The 24,381-nt window shown below is 34.8% G+C and overlaps 1 protein-coding gene across 4 annotated transcripts in view; it reads left to right on the forward strand.

The window, feature by feature from the left end:
* EML5 (EMAP like 5) overlaps positions 1-24,381 on the forward strand; it is a 92,981-nt gene that overhangs the window by 39,406 nt on the left and 29,194 nt on the right. For all 4 annotated transcript variants that reach the window (XR_011726258.1, XM_071745801.1, XM_071745799.1 and 1 more), the window contains exons 11-25: positions 174-341; positions 1,211-1,317; positions 1,710-1,828; positions 7,773-7,959; positions 9,727-9,832; positions 10,972-11,065; positions 13,095-13,195; positions 14,959-15,161; positions 16,225-16,336; positions 17,354-17,481; positions 18,866-19,007; positions 20,799-20,951; positions 21,750-21,881; positions 22,930-23,018; positions 23,775-23,951. Coding sequence is in view for 3 of the 4 variants with exons in the window: in XM_071745801.1 (XP_071601902.1) it covers positions 174-341; positions 1,211-1,317; positions 1,710-1,828; positions 7,773-7,959; positions 9,727-9,832; positions 10,972-11,065; positions 13,095-13,195; positions 14,959-15,161; positions 16,225-16,336; positions 17,354-17,481; positions 18,866-19,007; positions 20,799-20,951; positions 21,750-21,881; positions 22,930-23,018; positions 23,775-23,951 (2,018 nt within the window). In the remaining variant the exon portion in view is untranslated. The remainder of the gene's footprint in view (positions 1-173; positions 342-1,210; positions 1,318-1,709; positions 1,829-7,772; positions 7,960-9,726; positions 9,833-10,971; positions 11,066-13,094; positions 13,196-14,958; positions 15,162-16,224; positions 16,337-17,353; positions 17,482-18,865; positions 19,008-20,798; positions 20,952-21,749; positions 21,882-22,929; positions 23,019-23,774; positions 23,952-24,381) is intronic.

The raw sequence follows: 24,381 nt of genomic DNA on the forward strand, positions 1-24,381 counted from the left end.
AAATTTGGGAATACTGTAAAAAGTTTTTGCTATTAATTAAAGTATCACTAGTAATTAGAATATCTTAATTAAACTATTACTTTTTTATAAGGTTTTCGTGACACTTTTTTCCTAAGGTACTTTTGAAATGTTTGTCCACGTGCATTAAAAAAGATTTTTTATTCTTGTCCTAGGAGCAAAGTTTAAAAAGTATCTTGGTCATTCTGCTCACGTGACGAATGTCCGGTGGTCACACGATCACCAGTGGGTTGTCTCCATCGGGGGAGCTGACCATTCTGTCTTTCAGTGGAAATTTATCCCTGACCGGAAGTTGAAGGATTCCCTTCATATAGCACCCCAAGGTATGTAACTTTTTAGAGAGAGAAAAAAAACCAAACCAAGGTGGGAGGGGGGGAGGCTAAAAGAGAAGTAAAATCATTTGGTGCAAGTAGAGATATAAATATTCGGTCAGTCTGCATAAAATTGGTCTTTAAAATTTGTGTCTGCCTGGAATACCTGATAGCATTATCTACTTATTCTCGCACCCTGCATGCCCAGTCTAGCAAGTTGGTGAAAAAAATTCACCATTTTCACTGTGCAAAGGGAAAATATAAAAGTTTGGCTCATAGATATGAATTTATGAATTCCTTAAATATCATCCTTTACAAAATTTTTAACAACTTGTTGCCTGCATGTTACTGGAATATTAAGCTGTATATACTAAATTGATTAAAAATTTGAAGTATTTAGATGATATTTTAAGGGACATGGGGGGAGAAAGTGCACCCAAAGGCTTTTTAACGGAGACAAGGATAGGTTCTGGATGCTGCCTCTCTGGAAGCATTCAAGGCCAGGTTGAATGGGACTTTGAGCAAGCTGGTCTAGTGCAAGGTGTCCCTGCCCATGCAGGGGGAGTGAAACTAGAAAATCTTTAAGGTCCCTTCTAACCCAAACCATTCAGTAATTCAATAATAATAATAATAAAAATGTTGATGAAATAATTTTAATTAATGAAAACTAACTTGTTTCAAAAACTAAACCAAAAAATCATACTTAAATCACTGTTTATTTCTACTGTATCAGCAGAATTGATCCTGTCAGCCTGTCAATTATTAGCAGTTTATACAGCTGTTAATATAAACATCGATTATCGAATCAGAAACATCAAGCAGTTACTTAAAAGGCATTCTGGTTTGTTGTTCATTTTCTGTTTCTGTTTTCTTGGTGGCAGAGAGCCTGGTTGATTCTAACAGTGATGAATCAGATTCAGATCAGTCTGATGTTCCAGAGCTGGATTCGGAAATTGAACAAGAGACACAGATCACCTATCGTCGACAGGTAAAGATTTTCACTTGAATGGCAGTAGAAATGCTTCCCAGGGTTTAAGTTGATCTTTTATGAACAATCTTTTGTGAAGAAAAAGAAACTGAGGGAAACTGAGGGCTGTGCAAGAACTGATCAAAACCTTTAGAACAGTTATTATCTGATGAGTTAAAAAATTTAAAATACAATAGAGAAAAAAAATAATAACATGTATTCCCAGCATGGTCTATTAGAGTTAGGTTGTTACTGGTAAACAAGTTACTCTATAAAGTAACCAGCTACACTCAGCTGAGATTTTCTTCAGTGATGTCTGCATAATATCTTTTGGGTGATAACTGCAGCTGAATTGTAAAAAATTTGCTTTTCTTATGGAATCTCTTAATTTAAAAGTATGCTCTTTCCTAAAGGTTTACAAAGAAGATCTACCTCAGCTTAAAGAGCAATGCAAAGAAAAAAGAAAAAGTGCAGCTTCTAAGAGACGAGAGCGAGCTCCAGGGAACAGTATAAGATTACATTTTGTTCACGGGTATGAAAACTTAGATTCTTTAAAATATACAAACAGGCTGTGATTTTAGATTGGTACTTACAATTTAATAATCTGCTAAAAGATTTTTAGGTCAGTTGCTCTGTGATTCGCTGGTTTTATTTATTTCTGTAAAAACAAATTTACACTTAATTACAAGAAACAGACACTGGAACTTTAGCTGATACTTATTGTTTGAATAGAAGTGACAAAATACAATGTTTGGCTATCATCCATATTTTTCAGTATCTGGAAAGTAACAGGTCTCTTTGTTGTATTATTATGGAGACTGCAACAGAAACTTGTTGAAGTTGACTGTTGTTCTGTACTAAGTGGTATTTCTATTAGTTTTTAATTAAAAAAAATTATAAACTATAGCTAATCTGAAACAATCTGCACATGCCTCTGTTAGTTTAAGAATTAAGTTTAGCTCCTAATAGATCCTCTAAGTGAATTAAAATTGTGTCATTTTCTTTATGGTACTATTTTGAATAACAAAATTACTTGCAGATGCATCCTTGAAATCTTAGGATTTGGTAGTCTGCTATAACTCTACATAAGTGATCACTTTTTCATCAGGGCAGAGCTGTGGTCTTTTAAAGCAAACTGACAGTAGGTTATAGACAGTCCTACTATATTAGGACAATGATCACAAATATTAATTCCCTTGATAAAAAGCAAAACCAAAGCCTTTATTATATTAAGGCATTGGAAATCAAGTAATACTGTGTTTTCCTTTCAAAAGATACCTCTCTTCAGGAATACAGCTTCTTTTCAGGTGATAACTAGCTGCACAGATAAGTCATTGGTACTGTTTGTGTTCATAATGATAGCTTAGGAAGGGCCATATGGAATACCTGATATATTAATTGGCTAAGAATAGTTAATCATTCAACTCAACAATTTTGCCTGTAGACGACATGGAGTCTGAAAATACCTTGGAAATAATGATGACTGTGAAGCCTGGTACAGAGTTGGTTTGGTTGTTTTTTAGCTCTGTTTTGGATGCTCCAAAATTCTCAGTTGAAGATTTTTATATCTGTGTAGAAAATGCACTGAGGTGGATAGCTGCATGCAGACTTCAAAATTTGGTCTAAGAGTCAAACCAAATGATCCTGAAGAAGATGTAGTACAAACAAGGGCCCTGGATCTTTGGGATTATTGTTATTTCCCTCACAACAGAAGTGAAGCTTGAACAGAATATCCAGGAATGACCAGAAGTAGAATGTCCAGTTGAGTTCTGTCTGGTTATCCATTGGGCATCAAGGAAACTAATGAAGAATCCATGCTGAACAACAGATTTTTCTCAATGTCCAGACTGTTAACTTTAAAGTGAACCACATCCAAGTGAGTAATAGGCATATTCTCTGACCGAGAGACCTGCTTTGCTTCATCTTTCCTTAGCTGTGATGGAAATGTCTTGGATGTTCCTTGGAAGTGTAAAAGTGGTACTTTTTGAAAGTAAGGGAATAGGAAGCTCTTTTTCATTTCTTTGGTTTTGAGCACGTTGGTTTTGTGTTTTGAATTTGTCAACTGCCTTGAAAGAGGAACTTTTTAAAATTTCTTAATAAACTCTAAGAAATGGTTTCAAAAAATTAAGCAAAATTTACTTTGAGTTTTAAGATTTCCACTGAGCTGATCTTATTGTAAGATGAAATTTAGTTAGGTTTCAAAATTACACAGGATTTCTCATGCTCTTAAATGAGAATCTTGTAACACCTTGCATGGATTCCTACCAGAGGGCCTACAAATAGCATCTGAGGGAAGTAGGCTATGAGTGCATCCTATTGAAAAAAACTCTATTGCCATACAAAACTTTTTTGGTTTTTTTCAAATATCTCTACCTTTGAGCTAAAGGCTGGCCTCGGACATGTTTGTGTTGGGTATATTTTCCTGCTGGAGATTTTGGGGAGATGGTTGTACTACATTCCATATTTCTTTTCAAAAGTAACCTACAAGTTTTGAAACACAACACCAGACATACTATGGACATTGATTCTTATCTCAGTTATGAACTTGCTTCTTAGTGCTCTGTAGATTTGTATCTTGCAAGTGTGGGTGGGATCCAGCTTCAGGTTAAAGAATTTACAGTCGTGTGCCTAAAAGTAGGTGGTGGTGTATGTGTTTCTAACTTTCTGCCACAGTAAGTGAAGATCCAGTCAATAGTCACTGGAGCATAATGAGTTATTTGGATCAGCTAAAATGAAATGCTGACTGCTCAGCTGAGTAGCCCTGCAGGTTTCATTGACTGTATTGGCTAGACCACTGTTGACTAAAATTCAGTTTTTGATATATCTGACACACATGTGAACACCTACATTTACCTGTCTTAATCTCAAACAGTCCCTGCTATTCAGGACCTTTGTAATGGTAATTCTTTTCTTTTTCTTATATAGTACTAAGGTAGCTATCTTTTCTTCTGGAAGTTGCTGTCATATAAACTTGTATCAGTCCCGGATCAATGGTTTGTTTAGCTGTTGCTGAAGGCCTCTTGAAAACATCTCCTGCTGCAGAATGCAGTGTTATGTTTATTGTGCCTCCTTCTATATTCTCCAATAACTGTAATGCAGAGTTTGTTTTCATTTTTACTTTCATTTTGCTTCATTTGCTAATCAGGATGCCTTGTAAATGAGATTTGTGGTTTGTTGTCTCATTGTGAAGAAATATTTTCTCTTTGTGCTTTTTTCTGAGATTAGCTAATAAATGCAGTTCTAAATTGATTTAATAATATGGAGTAGTAAGTATTTTGGAACAGTATTCTTAGGCAATGATCTCTACACTGAAATGTGCTTCTTTTCATCTCTGCATGAACTGTCTAAACATCACTTTATCCTTCAGGTGAAAAGTACAAGTAATTTAGGGTGTTATTAAACTAGCATGTGGGAAAGACCAGATGTATTTAACTGGATTACAAAATACCTTAGCACTGCCTGGTATTTTGGCAAAATATGTTTTATCTTAATTGTGAACAACAGACAATAAACCTTTTTTAAATAAATGGAGGAAGTGAACTAAAATCCAGACTTCTGATCATAAAATGTTACAGATATGAGTAATAAGAACTATTTTTCTATATCCTAGATACATTTGGATGTTTTGCATGGTCCTGTGATATATGGCAGTAATATACTTAGTTTCACTATGCTTACCTTAGGATATATAAGCAATCATTATGACAAGAATTTTGAAAATTCTGAATTTCTGTGCAGCAGGTTGAAGGATCTGAGACTCTTGCTGTCTTAATGCTTTTTACTTCTACAGATGACTTCTAAGCCTGTAGGAAATTGCTCAATGTCTAGTATTTGTAAAGCATTATGTTTTTTAGCACATATTTTTCTTAATTGCTTTTTAAAATAGTCTCATTTTGGATGCATAGTCAGCATTTATTTTATTAGTCTGTGCTTGCAGAGGAGCTCTAGTATTTTTAACAGTACACAGCGTGGAGTAGAGCACAGGAAAATTATGTCCAGATAATCTTTGGCACTGTGCCTGACTTTATAATCCCTGCCACTCCCTGAATGTTGTGCCATGTCCTTAAAGTATTGATGTTGCATATTGTGATAGGTTATTTTTGTTTACTTTCTACCTAGTTACTGTAGGTCACTGAATATTATGTCCCCTTAAAATGAAAGAAGTGTGGAGCCAGGGAGGGCAAGCAGGCAGGCATCGCTTTGAGTCTGGCAGAAATCAGCTTTAGAACATCCACATGTGTTTACTGCTGGGGCAAATTGTTAGTGAAGGACACAGGTGGAGAGAGCAAAGCATGGGTGAGTAGTCTGCACCTTTTTTGTGAGTCTAAATTTCTGGTTGCTTTGAGAAGCACAGGGAACAGACAGGCATATAGCTGAGCCTTGGCTATATGAAAAGAGAGATTTCTGGAGACCTTGAAGGGACAGTAAGTTAGGAGACACTGAAAAGTTGCTGAGCTAGGACCAAACGTGAAGTTAAGAACCTGCCTGTGAATACCAATCTAAAAAGTGGGTCTGAGGGAGACTTATTTAGAAACTTTTAACTCTGTGCTGTCAGGTTTTGCTGGTTGGGAAGTTCACTTTGCTTGCTACTGAGACCCAGCTTTGGACTGGGCAGTATTTCAGACAGTACAAAACTGGTGACTGGTACACCAAATGTCTGTGCTGCTACCAAGAGGGACCTGGATGGGCTAGAGGAACTAGTTAGGGAAGAATCTCATGAACATCATTAAGAGGAGATGAAGTGTTCTTTATCTGATGAGTAATGGACCTGAACCATCTGGTCAGTTTAAAAGCATAGTGAGATGATTTTAGCAGTTTTTCTCTAATCACATATGATATAAATAGCACTTCATGGAGTGTGGGTGAGCAAACAGAATACAGCATGTTCAAACCTGCTGTGGTGTTTCCCAGAAATGCATGGGTCTGGTATTTGTGAACATGGATCATGGTGGGAGTTTTCATAATAGTGTTCATTAAACTAAAGTTGGTCACCTGCTTGCACTGTGTACCCAAGGAAAGCTTTATATACTTTAATGAAAGACCTTTCTACCTGGACTGCATAATTTCTCTATCATTTAAACCTTTGAACTGTTTAATATGCAGCAACTGTCTTAATACTATTCCATTCATTTTGTTCATGACACTTACTGGTGTGTGTACAGTTACATCATTGTCTTGTGTTTTAAAGACCTGTACTGTTCCCCTCTTAAAATAACTTAATTTTTTCTGATGATGCATGCTTTTAGTTAAGCAAACCAATTAATATAGTGAGAAGTATAACATCGGCATTACAGATTTCTGTTAGTTTGTAGTTGCTGATGATGAAAATCTAGTTATAGAAAACAACTTTTTGTCAAAATTGCCTAGAATGTCTGGCTGATCATCTTCATGGCTTTTTTTCAACTACTTCAATTAGAAGCTGGGTGCAAAAATACTTGGATCCCTAAATAAATGTAATTCATGGCCAATTCAAATGCATTTAAGTGTCGTACCCTTCCTGTAAATGTAACTATATATTTAGAAATGTAACCAGATTTGCCTGTTTCTTTCTAAAATAATTTAACAGTTGATTTACTGAAGATCTTTAATAACAGAGGAAGGAACAGAAAAAGGATAGCTGGGGAATTAATAGGATGGAAACAGGAGTTATCAGGAGAAAATAGAATATTGCATGTATCAGAAGAAATGAAGGGATTAATTTAAGTTACATGTTTTTAAATGTTCTTTGACTACTAAGGGTAGCACAGTCAAGGATATTAAAAACCTGGTTGTTTCATTTAGTGTAGTTTAGGTTTCTGAATCTCTGAAATTACTTCTAAAGCTAGGACCCTAGGCTTTTTGAAAATGCCACTCTTGTTTTTTATGTTTTTACTAAATCACACCTAGGAAGAAATGCATTCACTGTGATAGTGCACACTTACCTCAGTTGGACATTGGCCTACTCGTGTCAGTTGTTTTATCAGTATGGAAAGGAGACAGGTTTTCCCTCAAAAAAGAAAACTAGCTGGAAGCAAATTTATGCATTTGATGTCTGTCAGCAAGGTTCCAGAAACTTTGGTTTATGATGTCTGTGTTGTCCACAATCTTTTGGAAACTTTTGCTGCCTTATTTTTTATAAAGAACAGAGAAAAGATTTCCAAAGTGCTAGTTTGGTCTATTTCACTTAATTCCTGAGTTCTCCATGTGATCCAAGAAAGTTAAAAGCTATTCCTCTTTTTAAAAAGTTGTGGAAAGTAACTAGGAAATAGCAGCCATTTTCAAACTAATGCTACTACTGCTGATGTCTAAATAGTAAACGAAATGAGTAACTTGGTGTTCCTTTGGGAAAATGTGTTAATAATCTTGAAACACCATAACGATAATTGGTAAGTAATCTTATTTTTTACACGTGTAAAATGCATCTTGCAAAAATTTGTCTCAGATTTTCTTTGCCTATGGTTATGATCCTGATGAACAAACTTTTTTCCTTTAATTAGTTACAGAGGTTACGACTGTCGAAGCAATTTGTTTTACACTCAGACGGGCGAAATCGTGTACCATGTGGCAGCAGTGGGAGTGGTGTACAATCGGCAGCAGAACACACAGCGCTTTTATCTAGGTCATGATGATGACATTCTTTGCCTTGCTATTCATCCCTTGAAGGACTACGTGGCAACAGGCCAGGTAGGATGCATGTTTATCTGCAATAGAATATGAAGTTGTTACTACTGAATTTAGAAAAGCCTGTTTTGGATGAAGGAAGCCCAATCTACATTTATTCAGGTGAAAGACTAAAAATCTGTAACTTAAGTTTTTTTTTCTTTATATTCTTTACACATCTCTGATTCTTTGGTTGATAGATTATTTTTTTTAACCTCTTCTTTATGTAAGAATAGATTCATATTTTTTATTCAACATTATGTTACTTCTTCATAACAAGCAGAGAAAATGTACAATTAAAATTATATATTTTTAGTATCTAAGTTGTGAAGTTACCTGTGTGATTATTACATTCGTGTATTATTATATGACAGGAAGTTGTTACTACATTCTGGCACTTCAGTTTCATGCATACTATTTATGGTTATCACCAATAGCCAAACTGTTTACTGTTTGTACGTGCAACACGAGTATGTATCTGATTAAAGTACTTAAAGCAGTTCATTTTATCTGTTGCCAGGCAGTAATTTTAGGTGAATTTTTTTTTTTACTCATGTTTTCTGACAAATATCTCTTCCTGTAAATGTTTACACACCTTGCCTTGAAGGTTTGATTTGATATTTCGTGGGTTTAAATTATTAATATACTTATTATTGTTAGTATTATGTAATAAATTGGAGAACATATAATCAGAATTTTTTAATAAAAATAAGCTTGGCTTATAGTGCCCTTGATTTGCGTAAAAATGTTGGAGAATAACATAAATTTGCAGGTCAGTTTAGAGATTAAGTGCTAAATGTGAGAACTGAGTCAATTGAATCTTAGAGTGGTAATGACTATCAATAAAAATGTAACTGGATTTACTACATTTTAAATGTAGTATCAATGCTTATATTATATACTGGTATATATACACATACATACATACATACATAGTATATGTAGACATTATATGCTGTTATATGTGATGTTACCTGCAGAAATTAGGTAATGAAGAAATTAGGTGCCCCATGCAACACTGATTTAGAATTTGCCAATAGTGGGTGTTACAAACAGCTTTACAAACATCACATACTAAGTTTGTGGCAAAACCAGAAATAGATCCTGGTTTTCTTGATTCCTGTCCCTGGTCTTAAATACAGGAGAGTGTTATTCTTGGTTTGTAGTCCTTTTTTATGAGCTGAGGTACAAAATCTTTGGAGTAGCAAATAATCTTTTAAAATATCGATTAATAATGCTTGTACATAGTTGAAAAGAAGCTATATCCCATTTCTTACCAATTTCTAGTTACCTGCCTGCATTAGTGCCATTCTAGTGGACATTACTTCGTAGGTGCATTAGAATTTGATTTGTTAGACACTTGTGATGTCACCAGAACACAACAGAAGTGACCTTGATTTCTCAAACATAGAGTAGCTTATTTACTAGCAATAAAAATAACCTTTTATTTTTAGACAGGTAATGATTGATAGAGAATTGGTGAACTAAAAATGCTAAAGTGCAGTCAATGAAGGACTTTCCCCTGGTTCCCTTTCCCCAAGAAGATTCTAGTTAATTGTGATTAATCTGCCTGAGTTCTTTGGAGGGAATACAGAGCCATCTGGGAAGTGGTATTTGTAAAGGAGAAGGAGGAGTAATATACTGCTGATCAGACAGAAGTGATACTAGGAAAATACTATTGGTGTAACCTTTTACAAATACTTTTAAGTATTTGTCAATATTATACTTTTAAACAACTGTTTGATGTAACTGAGAAATGAAAAAAATTATTACAAATATGTATGTTTTCAGGTTGGTCGAGATTCCTCAATACACATTTGGGATACAGAAACAATAAAACCAATCTCGGTATTAAAGGGCTATCACCAGTATGGTGTTTGTGCTGTTGATTTTTCAGGTAATAAGTATTTATTTATTTATATAAATTTTTAATTTTCTGTTTGAAAATACAAGTTAGCAATTTCTAATGAGCAATTGGGAATTCCTAGACACTAAACATTTTGTATTACAAATATTCTGCAGTCATCAGTGTTAAATGAGAGGCTGTCTTAAAGTGATAATACATTAAAAGAATTGCTGAAGTCTTGAACATCAGAAAATGCAAGAACAGGTTCTATGCCATTTAGTAGCTGAGCTATCACTTTGGAAAGTCTTTTGATTGTATGAGATGAGGCAGGCCCAGGGATCTTGAGTGTTGTGTCTGCAGTGCAACTGTGTAAGCGATTTTTTGAGCAAATTGATCAGACGTGCACTTCTTTTTTCCAATTTGATCCTGCAGAACAATTGGGCAGCTCACTGACAGCTGCAGGAATTCCATTTACAGAGTTGTGGATGGAAACAGCCCCTCCACCTTATACTAGCATAAGAAACTGTCATTTAAACTTTTAAGTTTTTTGTACCATGTCCCTTGAATTCCACTACCAGTGTTAAATTTCATGTTCTCCACTGGCTTCCATTCATTCTTTAATGAACTGAATTTATTAGACAGGATCTCTAACATCACAGTAAAGATTTTTATTGGAAAGATGAGTAGTTTGGGGTCCTTGATGTTTCTTATCCTTCTTTGGTTCTCCTTTTTCAAGACACGAATCTGAATTCCCAAATTCTGGCATGGATACATAGCAATTTTAAAGATGGTTACATGTCAGAAAGTAGTTGATCACAATTGAGCACAAATAATATCTGTCTTGGAGGTTAACATGGGGTATGTGTCAGAGCTTCTCGAAGACTTCATACTGATACTAAATTTAAAGAAATTTCATAAACGTGCTTCAGTGCTTCCCTGTTTAGAAATCAGCAAGGATTTTCAGAGTTTTTTATACGGGGTAGCTTAAAATCCTAAATGCCCTCCAACCGACCACTCAAGTTTAAGAGCAAATAGGTGACAGATGTGCTTCTAAGCACATCATAGATTGTTTACCTCTGTGCATTCTTCTTATAGTATCTCTAAAGTTACAATATTATTTAATCTAGTTTCCTATTATTGCAACATAATGTTATCTATCTACTCTCTTAATCATAAATTTATTTTTCTAGCGGATGGGAAACGACTGGCTTCTGTGGGAATAGATGATAATCACACTATTGTACTCTGGGACTGGAAGAAAGGAGAAAAGCTTTCAGCAGTAAGGTAGGAATTTAACTTTCTTGCAAATTTGTCCCTAGATTTTCTCTCTAATGTCAGTAAGCAAAATATATTCATTAAAGGCAAGCAGATCTCTATTAAATTAGCAGTTTCTATCACTTAAGAGGTACAGGAAATAACATTTAGTACAGCCTTAAAACTTTCTTTGGAAACGAAAACTGAAGCTCTGGTAAGAGTCAACAAGAATCAGTAGTGACAGTTGAATGGGTGAAGACACAGGAGACAATGTTTGTTTACATTTCTTTTGATGAGTTCTGAAATAATTTCTTTAAAACTCACTCCATGCACTTCTTTTAGCTCTCCCAGAGATAGTGATGTATGCTCTGCTTTTCAGACCCTTTTCATCAGAGGTCACATCTTTATTGGGATAGTAGTTTGCAGTTGTTTTGCTCAGTTCTCTTTTCTTTAAGGCTCCTGAGCAGCCTGAGCCAATCTGAACTTAGCTCTGCTTTGAACAGGAAGCTGGACTAAATAACCTCCAAATGTTAAATATTTTTCTAGTTTATTTGACTCTACACAGATTATTTCATATCCTTATTTAATAGAGTTTAATCTACAAGATAGAATCTTATTTCCAATGTTGAGTAATGTCTTTGAAACCTTTGACTTTGTTGGTTTTTACTGCTCTAATAAAAAGCAGTAATGTGGGTGGAGTTTTCCCTACTCTCTGGATTTGCTATGGATACACTGAATATTGTCCAAGATGGGCTTGAAAGGGATTTTTTATTCTCTTCAGGTACAATTTCAAGGGTATCAACTTCCTTTATATCCATTAAATCCATTATTGTTCTTCAAGAATAGTTATTCTCATTTTCTTTTTAAAGTTGTTTGTTGGAAGCCTAATTAGCTTGGCTTCTGTGGAGATACTGGTTGGGGCCTTTCCTTTGCCTACTTTTCACAGAATCACAGAATCAGCCAGGTTGGAAAGGACCTCTGAGGTCATCAAGTCCAAACCTTAATCCACTACCACTGTGGTTACCAGACCATGGCACTGAGTGCCACATTCAGTCTCTTTTTAAAAACCTCCAGGGACAGAGAATCCACCACCTCCCTGGGCAGCCCATTCCAATGCCTGATCAGCCTCTCTGTAAAGAATTTTTTCCTAACATCCAATCTAAACCTCCCCTGACAGAGGAGTGATCACATTTTCATGTGACTTTTACGGTTTTAGTATTTTTTTACCTCAACATATATTTCTTTGTTTGTTTTAAATCAAACTTTTGACAGTTCATGCTGGATTTAGGTTCAGGAGTGTTTTTCTTCCTACCTATTTGGAGGAATTGAATAGAATATGTGAGAGCAGTACCTGCACTTTGGAGATGTCAGTATGAGTTTGGAAAGAAACTAGTTCATGCTTTTTGTTACTAGTTAGTCTAGTGGTCTGAAAAAAAACCAGAAGGTAAAAGATTATTGTCACTCTTGTATAGGGAGCAAAAATTAAGGATTAGAGGCTCTTCTGCATTTTGAAGAGAAAAAAATCTAGTACGAAGAATTTGCATATATAGCAAATATAGTTGAAAAATTTCAATCTATAGGACTGAAACAAGGCATTTTGATAAAAGCATAGTAAGAAATCTAAACCACACAACAGATTTATTGTTTATAAAAAAACCCAGTTAAAAGTGGATGAGAATATCAATTTATTTTTCAAGATGAGAGACTTAAATAACGTTTAGAACTTTACACCTGTAAGTTTCTCATTATTACCTGTCAGATGTCTGAATACCTAAGCTTACTGCAAATATATAATCTTTTTCAAAGAAAATGCCAACTAGTGCATTTCTGAGGTAAAATAATTACTCACCTGCTTTGGAAACTGTAGGGTAATGAAAATAGGACAGGACTCACTATGTTAGTTCTTCGGCTTCCTTCCCCTTCAATATAAATTTTTGTTAATGATTTGGAAGTAAATGTTAGCAAGACAGAGAAGGTATATATTAGCAAAAAAAAAAAACCCTAACCTATTGAAAACCATGAATTGTTATATTTTAAAATACTTTTCTTTGCATTTCAGGGGAAGCAAGGATAAGATTTTTGTTGTTAAGATTAATCCTTATATGCCTGAAAAATTGATCACAGTTGGAATTAAACACATGAAATTCTGGCGTAGAGCAGGTAAGAATACTTTTCAGAGTTACAGCATTCTGTTACTTAAAGTATAAATTTTGTGTCTCTTTTATTGTTGTTTTCACTGTGTATCTCCAAGTTTTCTTTCCCTGATAGAAATAACATAAATTGTTATTATGGCAGTTGTGGGAATTCTTTTTGAGATCAATTTGCTGTGGAGCTAGAGCTGCAAAGGTAGAAAGGACCCTGGATTTCCTACTATCTGTTTTTATACCTAATAGTAATATGAAAATGTTACAGATGCTAGGAGGCACAAGCATAAATATATTTAAGGTTATAAAAATCCACATGCAAAGATTCAGACAAAGTTCCTGAAGGAGATGTGTGTGCCTATTGAGACCTGTTTTTTTAGATACCTGTGTTGAACTTAAAAATTAAAGAGCAAGATAAAGCAGTTTTCTTGATCTGCCTAAAAAATTCTGAAGAGTGAAAAATCCATTTGCTGATATTAGTGGGACTTTAATTGTTTCAAATCTCAAAAAAAAAGACATATGTTGTGTAGAAGACCATCTTATCTACTAAGAATCCTTTAATTATTCATGCAGAATTTATGAACATTAACTCACATGACTCCCTGTTAAAAAAAAATTGTGGAAAGAAAAGTCTGTGACAAAGAACTAGTGTTCTCAGTTCTGTCTCCTCCAGAAGTTAATCAAGATTGCCTGAGTGCAAGTTGTTGAAAGCTCTATAAATTATTAATTTTAGCAATTTTGCTTGCTTTCTATACAAAGAACAAAGTATGTCAGAATAGTTGCAGAATGATTACTGTAAATTCCTTACAAAGGAATCTTAACTATGATGAAAGCCTGGAGGTGGTGATTTTGAATGAAGGTAGGAAAGTGTTTAAAATGCCTCTTTTCCCTCTGACATTGCTCAGTCAGCAGGAATCAAACACCTTCAATCTGCAGCCCATCTGTGTGAAACCACAGAGGCAACACTGGCAAGGCAGTCACTGTGACACACACTGTGTTAACAGCAGTGTTGAGGTGAGGAGGAGAGTGCTCAGTGCACCTCAACAAATGCCATGTCTCTAAAACCTGCACTTGAGCAGGTGCACTTGGTGTGAGAAGCAGGTAGTTTAGACTAAATTTTTGTCAGTGCCAAATGATGGCAGAGACGGTCAGAGACCTTGCCTCTCCCTAAGTGTGAGAAAAGTATGAAGGCTTAGATTCTGAGGGGCTTCTCTGTTATACCAGATGAAATTTCTCTGAGGATTGTGATAAATCTGACTTTCTAGCCAAAAGTTACTGTGTGTCGTACCTGGAAAATTATTTTAGATATTGTATCTTAAAGAATTCTAAAAGTTATATAGCTATAACAGTTTTATTTTCCAGCAGCCAATATAGCAAACTGCTAAATTAAAATTTGAAGTCCCCTCACTGAAAAGATGAAAGCATGAAAAGGATGGGGTGTCAAGATTTAAACTACTTTCAAGTTAATTTCATTAGGAATTTCTGTGAACTCTTTGGTAGATACTAAGTTTATGGTTTAGATGTAGGCTTACAAATGCACTTTCTCTTTGTATGTACGTTTCACTTCCAGATATGAGTAGTAAGTTGAAAGGGTTTTTTTTTTTTTCTTGAAAGATGCCACACAGTAGAAAAAAAATATTTTATGGGAACTTCTCAGGCTTATATTTTGGCGAGCATTTTTGAATCAGAATAAGAGGTCTTGCTCTGGGTAAGGTTGTTTAGTTTCTGGAAAGTTACTCTATGCATACATCTAATTACTTGTTTTTGTTTTGAGCCCAGGTGGAGGACTAATTGGGAGAAAGGGCTGCATAGGCCCATTGGGAAGAACTGACACAATGATGTGTGCAGTGTATGGCTGGACTGAAGAGATGGCATTCTCTGGAACATCCACAGGGGATGTGTGTATTTGGAGAGATGTGTTTCTCATAAAAGCTGTCAAAGCACATGATGGTCCTGTGTTCAGCATGCACGCACTGGAAAAAGTAAATAAACTAACTGCTTGTTGTGTTTTGATGTCCAGATAAAAAAAGTCTATGAAGTTAGGCCTTCCTCAAATTCAGGAATTCGTGGCTTTATTTCCATTACAGAAAATTTAGAAATGTCCCTAATTCTTGCTATGTAGCACCGTTTTTCAAACCCTGTGGCTCAGTGACATTCAGTAATTTTTATGATCTCTTCCTAAAGAAGTAACAGTGACCTATGATCACTGTTCTTTTTGATTTAGGCACCTGGAAATTTAATGGAATATGTGAGCTTTTCAGAGAGGAAGAGGATTGTGCTCTTCTTATTTTGTCCTCTAATTCTACTCGTATATAAGCATTCAATCTGTAGATCACTATGTACTGTCTCCTGATTCTCAACATCTTTTGACTCATGAAAGCCTTTAGACATGTGCTTAAATGTGAATGGGTGTTCCAGTTACTTGTGTGCTTGAAGTTATGTATATCTTTGTGTCTTGCTAGGTTAGACCAAGTTATTCCACTTTCTAATATCTGAGTTCCAGTATACAGTAGATTTGGACAAAGCGTGCTTGTTTATATTGCAAGAACTATGTTCTCCAAAGACAAGCACTAATTGCTTCAGTCTTAAGTATAGATGTTGCTTCATTAAGTATCTGGAAATAATTTTTGAAGACTGAATGGCATGAACATGTATATATTTGAACAATTTAGGCACTAATCATATTTTTGTGATTAGTGTACTAAGTTTGTCTCGGAGTAATGAGGTGAGATGCCAAGGGAATATTAAGTATATAACAAGTAAAAACATTTCAGTATGCTATTTAAATTCTTTTTCTACCATGGGAGAAATTTATTTATTACAACTTTTGAATCTACCCTGTGTACATGAACTTTACAGAACTGTGCTACCTGCATCAGGAAGAGAATTCAATCATTTTGTTCTTCGTGATCTCCTAATCTTGAACATCTGTAGTCCTGTGCATTGCAGTGTTGTATATAATCCATGTTCAGTAGTGGGAAAAGTCACTGAAAAAATCAAGGAAAGATAATAATTGATTATAATTTGTAATTTTCTCCCCACCAGGGATTTGTCACTGGAGGAAAGGATGGGGTAGTAGCTCTTTGGGATGATACTTTTGAACGTTGTTTAAAAACCTATGCCATCAAAAGGGCTGCTTTGGCCCCTGGGTCTAAAGGTAACAAAGAATTTATTGTATTTTTTATTTTATTTAAAATACTTTCTTTGGAAAACTCTCTTTCTGTGGAGCTGCTATCTACAGTTGGGGGAAATCCAAATTTTCCATATTGAATTCTAAAAATAATTTTTTTTTTTAAGCTTTATTAGGTCTGATGATTTATTAATGACTTACTGAAGCATTTTTTCTGTTGGGGCATGGTATTTTGCACATTCGCTGAGTTCAGATCATATTTGCCTTACCTGTCTGAATTGATCTAACCTTGAGTCTTTTACTGCCCAGATCATTTATTTTTTGAGTGATTATCAAAAACCTAGTAAAGCTATTATATTTCCAACAATAAATTACCTTGTCTGATTTGTTGTTTTTGAGTAGAGATGGAATTCAGTGTTGTGGTTAGTTTTCTAAGTTATTAGTATATTTTATTACTTATTTTACTGTAAATGTGTATGTCTTCTGAATTTTTTGGACAACATTTTATTCCTATTATTGCTATTTCTTCCATTTATTCTTGATTCAATGAACAATTCTGCAGTCTAGATATAATTTTCTCTCCCCTTCTCTTACAATTACATTTGCTGTATTTTAATGTATGTGGTTTGATTTTCAAAAGTCATGAATGGGAACACATACTAACTAAAACATTCTACTGCAGAGTATCTCATTCTTCCCATATGTTCAATAAGAAGATAGATTTGAAAGTACCATAAATTCTATCAATAGATTTGTATTGTTGATCCTTCTCATGAACATTTTTATATTTAGATTAAATGGGTTAGGCTGATAAAACTTCAAAGATGCTTTGTTGAGAAGAAAGGGTAGTGTCATCAGTTAAGTAATTGCTGAATGCTCCCAAATGAGTGCAAACATTTAAGCTCTTCCATGCAGGGTTATGCTTTTACTTGTTTACTACTGAGTATCTTTTCCTATGGACATAATGTAATGTGCTTATGTGTGAAAAATTCTCTTTAAGGAATACTTGGGAATTCTCTGTCTTCTAACATGTTCATATTCCAGGTCTTCTCTTAGAAGATAATCCTTCTATACGTGCCATATCTTTAGGACATGGTCATATTTTAGTGGGCACAAAGAACGGTGAAATATTGGAGGTGGATAAAAGTGGACCAATAACTCTGCTGGTTCAGGTATGTGTTAAATATCAGTCAAATGTTCCATACAACAAACATTTTATTTTTCAAGTTAAGACTGTTGTGAAATAATAAGCATTTTAACTACTAGTGAAGTGAGTGTGGTACCATCATTTCACCAGTGTTCATTGCTAGGCTAGACCATTGTGTCTCTTTAATAAACAAGACAGATTACAGAATTTCATGTAATAATTTGTTCAACAAGTTCATCCTTTCAAACAGATCCAGACCATCTTTCTACTTTTAGGAAAAAAAAAAAAAAAAAAGTGTATGAAGCAGTAGATCCTCCACCAAATTTCTGACTAACTTTTTCTGAGCAATAATTACTTTCCTTATGTGGACATCTTGAGGCTTAGTTTCAGATTTTCTTTGTAATTATATATATTTAAAAAATCCGTTTTTTTTGCTATACCAGGCTGCATTTCTTAGGTCTGACTACAAAACAGATTTTTCATTACATTGTATTATCTTATGATTTTTTTCTGTAATTAAAAAATATGATTTTTTAAATAAAAAGCTGTGGATCTTGAATTCACTCTGTTGACTGGCCAATTGGATATGTAAAGAACTAGATTTTTGTTTTTAAAGAATATACTAGATCTTAAGGTAAAAAATACAGATCATAGAACAGTTTTGGTTGGAAAGCATTTTTAAAGATCATCTAACATGATCCACTTGCAATGAGAAGAGACATTGCCCTGAGTCCCATCCAACCTGACCTTGAATGTTTCCAGAGATGGGGCATCCACCACCTCTCTGAGCAACCTATGCCAGTTTCTTCCTCATATCCAGTCTGAATCTACCCTCTTTTAGTTTGAGGCCACCACCCTCTGTCCTGTCACTGCAAGGCCTATAGTGTCCCCATACTTCTTATAGGCCCCCTTTAAGTACTGAAAAGCTCAATAAGGTCTTCTCAGAACCTTCTCTTCTTCAGGCTGAACAACCCCTGCTCTCTCAGCCTGTCTTAACAGGAGAGGTGCTCCAGCCCTCTGATCATTTTTGTGTCCCTCCTCTGGACCCACTTCAACAGGTCCATGTCTTTCCAGTGCCAAGGGCTCCAGAGGTGGACACAGTACTCTATTTGGGTTCTCATGGGAGCAGAGTAGAGGGAGGGACCCCCCTTGAGCTGCTGGCCATGTGAGCTACATGTGAGGATTATTTCTCAGGGAGAAGTTTCCTCAGTAGTAATTACTATAATTTGTGCTTTTGCTGTAAGTAGCAGGGTGAGGTTTTCTTCAGGTGTTCTCTGTTTCTATCCTGATATTTCTTTACTGTCCTCTAAATATATGCATGTCCTGTGATTTTTTTAAACTTCTTTAAATGCAGTATTTAATGTTTCAATTTAAAATACAAAGGAATCTGATATACTGTGTTTTTTCAGGGTCACATGGAGGGGGAAGTTTGGGGTCTAGCTACTCATCCTCATTTACCTATTTGTGCCACTGTAAGTGATGACAAAACCTTAAGAATATGGGATTTATCTCCTAGCCATTGTATGTTAGCTGTTCGCAAATTGAAGAAGGGTAAGATGCTTAGAATGAAAAAATATTTAACTGAATTCAGTTGACATTTATTAGCATTATGAATCTTTCAAAAACAAGACCGAATAATTTTTTTTCTTTGCTTAAATTATTTTATTGATGCTATGTTCACAAGTTATGTGGCCCTGGAGCTAATGAATCTGTATTAAAGGTTTCTGTGTAATACTGTTCTTAAAATTATTTGTAATTGTAATGTTTTTGTAAGTCAGTGAATTTACAATAAGTGTTGAGCCAATTACATAAATCTGCCATGTTGCTTATAGTATTGCAAGCTTTTTTGAGCAGTGGACTTTGAATCTTGAAATTTTTGGAAGAGATCTTACATTAGTGTTAAATGTATCTTCTTTATGAGTGTTAGAAGAATCTGGAACAACAAGGAAAGAGAAGTATCATAGAAACCTTACTCATTGTATACTATATAACTAAGTTCTATTTTGACAGATGGAAAATCTGTTCTGAGTAACATATAATGAGACTTTTTTAAGGTTAGACCAGACTGGCCTTTACGGGCTTTTAGTGATATATTTCCTTTGCTAGACAAAGAAGTACAGTAAGCTTTGTTATTTGGTGTTGGGTAAAGCACTTTCATCCAAATCTTACAGATTATTTCAACTGATCAAGTAAATAAAAGAAGAGTTGTGAGCTAGCAAAAATGGGGATTAAGCAAGAAACTTTCAAGTCTGCTCAAGTCTTAAAGATGATATTTCTTAATATTTTTAAGAGTAGTTTTGGCAGAAAAATAAGGACTGTGATGACTTAATTTGCTAATGAGACACATTTTGAGATGCTTTGGTGATCTTAGCACTTGTGTAGTGTACAGAAAGAGCTGGATACTTCTTTAGACTGCAGTAGTATGTCAAAATCTGGTAATTAAAAAAAGCAAGACATGACTGCAAAAACAAAAAAAAAAAATCAAAAATCTCAGTAACTGAGGAGCAGAAGTCTCAAGATACTCTAGCTGATCACAGGATGACATTTACAAGTGGTAGTGAGGTATTTTTCCTGGCACATGCCAAAGTATTCTTGTAATTTACAAAAGACTACTGAGAATATTTTTGGTGCACTGTTCTCATTTGTATTCAGCAGAATGAAATTAAACCAAAAGTTAAGTATGAAGAAAGAGCAGCTACAGGGTACTACTGTATGAGAAGCTTTGTAGTGGAGTCATATAAATAAAAGATTACTGCCTACAAAATTAATTAGACAACCAAACAATAAGGAAAAATATTTACACTAGTGGGAAATTCTGCCATGGAAACAGATCTCTATAGGCTGCCCTTACATAAATTTAGATTGCAAATTAAAATTTTTCAAATTAAACTTGACATGTATATTAAAAGGGTTACATGGCATAGTGACATTTATTGGTCATGATAGCAAATTCCTGAATTCTGTGAATACAGAAGGTCATTGCCAGCTGTGTTCTCCTTACGAGAGCAAAGGGTACCAAACAATTGGCAAAGGAGAGCAAATAAAAGATATGTAGCCTATAGATATTAATCTGTAATACTAATATGTAATAAATGTCAATTAGTATGCATGTAAATGTAATCTAAGATTCTGGGTTTGAGTAGTGCATTTGCCAATACTTTCTGTGTGCTAACACAGCTGTAGAGCTTGGAAATCATCTTGGCAGCATCTAAAAAAATTCATTATACTATCTACTGTAAGAATAGCTTTCTTTTACTATTGGAATTATATATTTAAAAGAGGAGTTTTGCACTATGAATGTGCAATGTATGTACCTCAATGCCGTGTCTGTATTCCTCACAGGGGGTAGATGTTGCTGCTTTTCTCCTGATGGAAAAGCTTTAGCTGTTGGTCTCAATGATGGAAGTTTTTTGATAGTCAATGCAGATACCCTGGAGGATTTGGTCTCTTTCCAGCACAGAAAAGATGTTATTTCAGAGATCCGATTTTCTCCTGGTAAGTGATTTTAAAATAAAGATTTTTATATCAAAGTTGTTCAAGAATGCTTTATAACCTTTAAATGATAAAATAGAGATTTGTTGTAATGCTTTTCATATAGGAAATAAATCAGCACTGATATTACAGTTTTGAAAAATACTTGCTGTGAAGTTTCTCATTTGAGCATGACATTATTAGACTAGGTTTGCTCACATTAACTTCCTGAATGCAACAGTCAATTTTCAGTCATGGATATTCAGCACCCTCCCTAGGTCCTTTGGGTTCAATAATACAAACAGCTATGAACTGAAGTGGAGTCTTCACTGAGGTTACTGTTAGCTAACGAGAATGCTTGAAACTCGTGTCTGAAAGTTCTGGCATCTTCTTTTTTTCTACTTTTTGCCCCTACAGTGCTTTGCTCTTTTCTCTCACACCTCTTTCTTAGGAGCTCAAATGTATGACCTAAATTAATAGTACTTCATTATTGAAAATACTGTTCTGTAGGAGAATTTTCATGCCAATTACTGATACTGGTTCTTGTGCTTTTGTTTACCTAAAAACTACCCATTTCATCGCAGTAAATGTTTAAAATTTCATCACAGAGTTTTAATACTTGGAGCTGCACTGGTTGCATGTTTCATACTGATGCAGATTACGCAGTATGGACATTAGGCTGTTGGGGAATATTTGTAAATTATCTAGGTAATTTCAAAGAAATATAAGTTGCATAACCTAAATACTGGAATGGACTTGTTTTTAATCTACAGAGCACTACAATTTTTGAAAATGTCTTGTGTTTCTACTGGTGTATTTTAGGGGCTGGAAAGTACTTAGCTGTGGCATCCTGTGACAACTTTGTTGATATTTACAATGTAATGAGCAGTAAACGGGTAGGAATCTGCAAGGGAGCCTCCAGCTATATCACACACATGGACTGGGACATAAGAGGTAAGTAGCATTCATTCTGAAAGTCTACTGGCATGCTGGACAATTGATTATGTTATAGACTGAATACAGTGTATCTACATTATGAATTTATGGTATCAGTGACAGATTTGTTCCTTCAGTTTATGAATATGCTTCTAGCATGTGAATAAATAGACCCCTATGAATTTTTACTACTATCTATATTTTTAGAGGTTGTGCAATTTATGTAGGTTGTCTTTATAGGTTGGTTGACTGGGTTTGTTTGTTGTGGCTTCTGGGCTGGTTAGGTTTGTTTGGGTTTTTTTGCATCTTCTATGTTTATAGTTTGAACTACTTCTTGAATAGTGCACTGCATAATGCATTTGCATCTCTAGCTCAGGAATATGTATCCTTGTCAAAAAATGCCAGAAGGACTGGATTTCTTGACTGCCTGGGGCATATTCCACAATTAATTTAAACACTAACTTTAGTTGTGTTTCACGCAAAAATAAAGCAGTGCAGTTGTACAATCTGTTAGTTCCTGCTTTCATTACTCTACATAATCACTTTTGAAACTGTCCAATTTAATTTGAAAGTGTTATAAGTTAACTTCTTCTGAGAATTTTGAAAACAGGAAGAGATCAGAAACATTAATGAGAATTTTTCCCACAAAAAAGGAAGAGTTTAAAGGTAAGTAGAAGTTAGCTGCTTGGAAGCAGCCATTGGCCAGGAAGCATATGTACTTCTCAATCACAAAAGCCCATGTATACTGCTCAGCCAGTTATCATAAACAAGCTCTGAATTAGACATCATATATTTTGTCTGCCATCTGATAAGAGAACAATAAACAGGAGAGAAAAGTGATGCATTATTACAATTTTTAAACAGAGGAGAAAGGACTGTGAATTTAAGGAGTCAAGGGACTCAAATAATTGGAAGATACTTGCAAAATCACTGTTCATGTATGCATCTTATTCCAGTGGAAACAAATAATTTGTGTAATGCTATTAGCAATAAAAATTTCAAAATACATTTTTTTAATGGACTCTTCTGTTTAGTATTAATATACAATATGAAATATGTTTTATAGGGAAGCTCTTGCAAGTCAACACTGGTGCAAAAGAGCAGTTGTTCTTCGAAGCTCCTCGTGGGAAAAAACAGACAATTCCTAGTTTGGAGGTGAGGGAATAGACTGCCTTGTAACTTGTTTGCAAATTAGAGTTATGCTACAGCTGTTTATGCCACATAAGAAGGAATGATGTATAAAACTGTAGTCTGTTGAAAAAGCTTTCGTTCAATTAGATAATATAATCAGAATGGTAAAATACATAGACAATGTATTTGTCTCTTCTGTTGAGAAATGGAGATTGGCTGATTTACACACTACTGAACATCTCACTGGACTTCTCTATGCCTCTTTTGGTACCCAAACACCTTTGAAAATCTGTTACAGATTACTTAGGGCTGACCTTACTGTGGAAGACCTCATGTCTATCTTTACATAGCTATGCTATATAGTGTATATAATACACATAGGCAAGTGTAGTGCATTGTAGCTGTGATACTGCCTTGTTTCCACAGACACAGAGCAATTGCATTATATCTGAGAGTGAAAATGGGTAGTTTTTATATAATATTTTCTATGTGATTGAAAGACCACGTTGAAAAATTTAATTTGTTTTCTTAGACTGGAAGGGCAGATAAGGTCAAAAATTTTTAAATGCTTCTAGAGATTTTGGGACTGGAAGTTAAGAAAGGTAAAATTAAAGGTCTCATGAAATCCTGAACAGTCAGAAAATAACTGGTTAGTATGTTTAAATACCATCTTTTAGGTGTGATTTATCTTTTAGTGCAAAGACTTTTGCTTGAAATCAGATATGGAAGAAAACTGCATGAGAAGAAGAATACTCTGTCTCAAACAGATTGTTTTTGTAGGTAGAAAAGATTGGCTGGGCATCATGGACAAGTGTTTTGGGCTCTTGCTGTGAAGGAATCTGGCCAATAATTGGTGAAGTCACGGATGTAACAGCTTCATGCCTCACTAGTGATAGCAAAGTATTAGCCACAGGAGATGATTTTGGATTTGTGAAACTGTTTCGATACCCTGCAAAAGTAAGTATTTTTCAGCTGTTCATGGAGAGAAGATTAATTGATAAACAGCCTTTTCAAAATTAAAGATTCATCACTCAGAACAAAATAGTGCTTTCTATGCTTTTGTCCTTATACTCAAAGAAGGCATTCAATATTACACTGCAATTTGCAATGCATTAAACTTTCAATTAGTAAGAATGACTATTCTAAAGACTTGTGCAGTGTCCTGTCACTGACAGTGGCAAATGAATAGGAAGAACTATAAGAATAGCAATGAGACTGGCACTGTCTAATTATATCTTAGGCACTAGTATCCTCAGTGTGGTTATTATCAGTGTTATTTTTAGCCCCTTAAAGTCTTATTTTGGAAGACACTGAACATTTCTTCCCCACTTTTATTTCACTTATACCTTTGTAAACTTTCAAACTGTCCAAACTCTGTCATTTTTTC

The sequence above is a fragment of the Heliangelus exortis genome, chromosome 5 (genome assembly GCF_036169615.1).
Source record: "Heliangelus exortis chromosome 5, bHelExo1.hap1, whole genome shotgun sequence".
Lineage (NCBI taxonomy): Eukaryota > Metazoa > Chordata > Aves > Apodiformes > Trochilidae > Heliangelus > Heliangelus exortis.